Source organism: Etheostoma spectabile, chromosome 5 (genome assembly GCF_008692095.1).
Source record: "Etheostoma spectabile isolate EspeVRDwgs_2016 chromosome 5, UIUC_Espe_1.0, whole genome shotgun sequence".
In the NCBI taxonomy this organism is placed as follows: Eukaryota; Metazoa; Chordata; class Actinopteri; order Perciformes; family Percidae; genus Etheostoma; species Etheostoma spectabile.
In genome coordinates this window covers 22061289-22067128 of record NC_045737.1, presented here as the reverse complement: position 1 = coordinate 22067128, position 5840 = coordinate 22061289, and the positions used below count along the sequence as shown (strand labels likewise).

Genomic DNA, 5840 nt, shown 5'->3' with positions numbered 1-5840 from the left:
CTCTCTCTCTCTCTCTCTCTCTCTCTCTCTCTTTCTCTGTTTATCATTACTAATATGTGCAGCAGCAGTTTAGAACTGTGCTGAGGCTAATGTTGGTCCAAAGGCTGTCTTAGGCAGTACTGTTATCTCTTGGAGTCTAATCCGGCTAATTAAGGGCATTGCTGGGAGCAAGGTGCTCCTATTCTCATTCAACTCCAGGCTATGCTGTCTACCCAAGTCTGGCAAATTGACATGTGCTTTTCCACACACCTATGCATACACAAAGATGTGTGCACCAACATAGTAACATATTTATCAACAATTGATTGGAAAAGGATTTCTGATGAATTTGTGATTTCAGCCGAATGCACACTTAGTTTTCACACACACAGGCTTCATCAAATATGCTGCTTAATAAAAGCTAATAAAGTGGAGAATACCGAATGCTCATAAAGACGATGATAGTGATATTACTGCTGATTTATAGTCCCTTAAGGAAATAAAGTCCAGCATTTCCCTTGCTGATTATTCCTACCCAGGAACAGAATTGATTAGCTTCCTGTCTCAGTCTCAGACTGATATCACAGTGAGTGATAGTGGGGGTCTACACAAATGGGAGTTGAGTTATTTATATTAGACATTGATATACAAGATTTTTCAATTAGAAATTGCTATAAGGCTATCAGTAGACACAAATCAAAATGGCAGTTTTGTCATCTAACACTTCTCTCCTGTCACCAGCCCACCATGCCACTCTCTTCTCATGTACTCCTACAGTCTGACACGTTAGCATAATGGGACTCGGAGACACAAGAGGTGATAAAGGAAACAAATGCACTATTTCTCAGCTCTAACTGTTCATCTTGGCAGGCTTGTGCGGAGGTATACACTAGATGCCAGTACCTGTCTGCAACAACTTTAATGTAATTTTTGTATATGTGTGTTGTGGAAAGTTACTGGTGGAAGTGTCACCTTATGGGGAGATCTTTAGGGCTTTGGATGAAATATGAGGGAAGCGGGCTTTCTTGTTTCATCCAGAAGGACATTAATTAATTAGAGCCCTTCTCTGAAAGAACTTTCTGAGTTTGAGACTCGTTAGTACCAAGAGCTTCCAGATAGACACAGCAACAATTTAGTTTTAGTGGTGTCAGCACTCTTTTGTGAAATGTTCAAAGTCACTGTACATTTTTCAGTCAATGCAAGCTGCCAACAAAAATCCTGCTCTGCATACACATGAATATACTGTACAGGACATAAACAAATACATTTGTATGCAGATAGACTCACAGATATGCATCAGTGCACACATGCAATTGCTCTTTTTCTTCCTCCCTTTCTCTTTCTGACAAACACAGTCCTACATGCACAAACACTCACCGCTTCTTCCTGATCTCTCTGTGTCCGTCTCAGTGCCCATGGCAATGCCTTCCTTTCTGTTCCACTTACTTGATCCGTCCTTTTCCCAACTCTTCCTTTTACTGTTTGGATAATCCAAAGTTTAATTGGAGTAGAAAGCGCTCATAAAGTAGAAAACACTATGAATGATTCAAGAATGTTGAAGTTAGACAGAACAAGGGGGTTCAGCGTCAGACCGTGGTAGTGGTTGATTTGCGTAGGATTGTTTTTTGGGGCTTGGGAGAAGGGGGGTGAGGAGGCACACAAGGTGGAGGTGTGTTTGCTGTAGGCTGGAAACTGTGGCTGACCGAGAGGCTGCCATTTTCCAACATTAGTTCATGTGGAAGAGCATGAGGAGGAGGAGGGGAGATGGAAGAGCAGAAATGCACTGGGCTGAGCCTCAGATCGTTCAGCTCAGCCTGTAAGTGTAGTTCTGTGTCGTCCACATCATATTGGAGGTCACAGTCTGGGCAGTAGCCGTGGTACTGGACCTTCTCACTGAAACGCACACGCTCTCTCTCACGAGACTCCCTGCCAGTGACTTTTGGGCATTTGTTCTTTTCATGGTGGAGAAGGGGCATGGGCCTGGGTAATGTGGGAACAAGACTGGACTCAGGGATTCCACTGTCATTAGAAATGAAACATGGCATGGAGGAGAATAAATCCCTGTTTGGTTTCAATTGAAACCCCCCGCCATTCTTCATTAGAGACGCGGTACCCTTGGATATATTCCCTGATAACACTAATGTCGGATGAGGCAGATTCTTAATGTTGTGATCCTCGGCTCTCAGAGGGGTAAGTCTGGGTGGCGGTAGCGGAGGACGGGGTTTCTTGAGTACAGTCAGAAGTGCAAGAGGGTTGACAGGGACCGGGTCGATGAGCGCAGGTGGTCTGAACATGCAGTCATCAGGAAAGAGCTTCATCTTCTCCAGGCTGGAAGCTGTGGTAGTGGTGGTGGTGGAACTTGAGCTGGAGTTGAGCGTGTCCGTCTTTGAGCTGTCTGTCAGGCCATCCTCCTCCAGCTGCAGGTCACAAGTCAGGGTGTCAATGTCATGAACAACCTGGTGACAAGAGGAGGAAATGTCATTAAGCCAGCTGAGGTCAGGAGTGATAACAATGCTCATGTCTTGATCTTGTCAAGTTCTTAATTAATGAATTGAAAACTTCATTAAAAATGTAAAGAAGATATTAACTAATGCAATTGCTTTAGATATCTCTATAACAAACACACCAGGGAGAAAAATAAATATCATTGCAATTTATGAAAACAGCCATGAGCTTGCCAGACTCTGATTTAAGTGATAAACTACAACAATCCCATGCACCATCAGAACTGAGAGGAGTAACAATACCAACCATATCCTGTAACCCAAGACACAAAAACATCATTTATAATACAAAACTAATTTAAGGAATGAATGAAAACAGACAACATCTGTGTATAGCAAAAAAAGTGAAGAGAACCCAGACAAACACATGGATATAACAAATAGAAGACAGAAGGAGACAGATATGGAAAATCAATAGACTCCTGTCGGGAAAAATCAGCACACATGCTTGCAATATTCTGCTGCAAGTGAGCAAGTCAGAGATTGATAAGAATCTTTGCATTACTGCAAAGAACAAGTACAACTCAACCAAAAAGAGAGTAAATAAATATCACACTGAATCAAATGCTCTTAAGAGGTAACATCCATTTCTATTAAGAAAAGTCATATTTCGTAACAACAGCACAGGAAACAATTGATCATAGCATAAATGAAAAACAAGAAACCAACTTTAGTATGACAGGAATAAGAAGAAATAAATATATACTTTTCAAAAAGTATACAGTATGCAAAATCCCCAGAAATCCACTCTGCAAGCAACGCAGAAAGACAAGCAAACACAGTTATGATACAATGATGTACACAGTGTGCCAGGGTGGAAAAGGAGAAATAAAAAATGCACTGTGGCATAGCCCAGTAAATATTTTTTTGGGAAGAAATAAGGCCAAACAGAGAACTATTTAAATATTTAAAGGAATTTGCAAATTTTAACTGTACAATGCAGACCATGGTTGTAAAGGATGGACAATAAACAAAATTGTAATAAAGAAATACTCTGGCAGAAACGCTCTGCTCAGAGCTCTAAAAAATTAATATAAGATTTTGTCTCAGGACCCAGTGGATACAATAGATATTTAGCTCAAAAGATGCTTTCTTTGTCCTCCAAGAGGAAATATGTTTCCATAGCCTGCATAGGGAAATCTTTAAGAACTGTTGGAGCATAAATTTGGTTTGATAGCACTCTAAAGGCAACACGCAATAGAATGGAAATAGTTGTAAGGATGCATCAGCACAAATTGAGATAATACATAAAACATTTACATAGTAAATGCTGTACTGTATACTGGCATGCATACCCCTGTATCCACAAAATGCTGGACAACACATTCTTTCAGAGCATGATGGATTGACTTTGAAATTAAATTGACACTTAATAAACATTGCCCAAGGAGCCATTGGTATAGGGGCGTACATTTTAAAAAGTTTAACAAAACAGAATATGTATGTTGCTAAACTCTTCTGGGACCTAACAACTGATATTCAATAATACAATGTCCATGCTCTTCACCTTTTGTCCACATTTTGACAGGTCTTTCCAAAAACCTTCCCTTTGGAGTAGAGTTTCGTCCTGATTCTCTTCCCTTGGTGGAGTTAATATTGCTTCGATGCCCAGAACTGAAGTGCATTGTGACATTTTATGACTAACTGTCTCAAAATTGAGGATTCAGCACTCAGTGATTCTACATTAATAAGTTGAACTGAACATGTTTAAGTCAATTGTATCATAGCTGAAACACAATTGAAATAATAAAAAGGATTTGCCAAACAGACAAGTTATTTTCCTTTACAGCATTCATAAAATAATTATAATAATGGCAGTGTGCTTATGTTCATTTTCTAAATAAGTAATGCTCATCTCAGAGTACCCAGTACATTAGCTGTAAAACACCATTGCTATCATCTAAGGGTTTGAAATGCATGTCCAAACAGCGGCTTAAGAAGAGGCTGAGAGGGAAATTGAGAGAGTGGTGAGGAGATAAACAGAGAGCGAGAAAGAGTGACTGAGACAGAGAGATGAAGAGAAAGATAGAGAGCTAGGGCAGAGAGGGCAATGGAGCTAAACTCTCCATGCAGTCTTTAAATGGGTAATTTGTTGGGACACGCACAAGAGGTAATACCAGTATCCATAGTGTGCAGCCCCTGCTGTAGGCCAGGCAGCTTCTGTGGCGGTGCCAAGCATCTGGGCAGGGTCTCTCCTCAGATCCAGGCTCGGCTCCAGCCCTGTCTGTGAGTTATAACGGATAACTGCATTTCAAATGGATTATACCCCAAACACTGGCTTTGATAGAAACACCCCCTTGAGGTATGTGTTTGGTGTGTGCAATGTCAGAATAACTGATCCTTTACACAATTTCCTGCAAGCAAAGATAAAACCAACAAAAGAAAAAGAAAGAGGGTGCATCACACGCAAAAATCCCATTAGATTGATCACAATGCCTTTTTGTTCTCATTTACCTCTGACACCTACTGTGAAACACTGTAAACTGCTGAAAAACACAGAAGAAGTCCAATTCAGCTCAAGTTGCGAAAACAGAGTAAGGGGAGCAGAGTGGTAGAAGGAGACAGATGCTGTGTCAACTACCCATCCATAATGTAGGAACCAGAGGCTGTATGCAATAGGGTTTTATTAAAATGACAGCCTGTCATGTTAGGGTGAGAGGTTCAGCACAGCAGGCCGGATGCCTGGTGTGTGGCCAGTAGAAGAATGTAAACTTAAAAGCAGGTAAGTCTTCAGATTATTACTTTTGGGGTGGTAGCATGGGATGCAGTGAATTGGCAGTAAAGGAAACACTGATGTTAATGCCAGCCTCGTAACACATGGATAAAAAAATCAGAAAATCATATCTCTGCTAAGAGAACAACTTGCTGTACATCTTAACATAATCCCTGAATTCCTCAAAGACCCCAGACAGCTCTGACAGTTTTGATCTTTAACAACACTAATACTGTAGAGATAGAGAAAGGATTGAGTGGCTGCGATAAAAACAGACATGTGATGAAAGATAACAAAAGACAATGAAAGATGAAGACAAAAAAAGAGAGGGACCACAAGAGATAGATAGATGAAAAGTGAAAGGATAAGACCACTGCTCTATTGTATTATTGGGGAGGAGATAATTCGCAGCAAACAACAGTCAGCATTAAGATGATGAAATGCAATGCAAAAGCGCCTTTGTGGTTAAACCAACTTGTCCATTAAATATTAATGACATTTTCTCACTGACTGTGAGTCAGGGCGAAGAAGCTGTCCTGTCATTTCACACCACACACCCTCCTGTGCCAAATGTCTTTCATTGGAGATGATGCTCACATGCATTAGTTGGCAGGGGGAGGAGCATGTCTGTGTGTGTGTGTGTG

At 40.8% G+C, this 5840-nt stretch overlaps 1 protein-coding gene across 1 annotated transcript in view; it reads right to left on the bottom strand.

Moving 5' to 3' along the window:
* The window catches only part of prr16 (proline rich 16), a 12243-nt gene that overhangs the window by 5422 nt on the left and 981 nt on the right, over window positions 1-5840 (bottom strand). The window contains exon 2 of the mRNA XM_032516440.1: window positions 1357-2435. Coding sequence (XP_032372331.1) covers window positions 1566-2435 — 870 coding nt within the window. The 3' untranslated portion in view covers window positions 1357-1565. The remainder of the gene's footprint in view (window positions 1-1356; window positions 2436-5840) is intronic.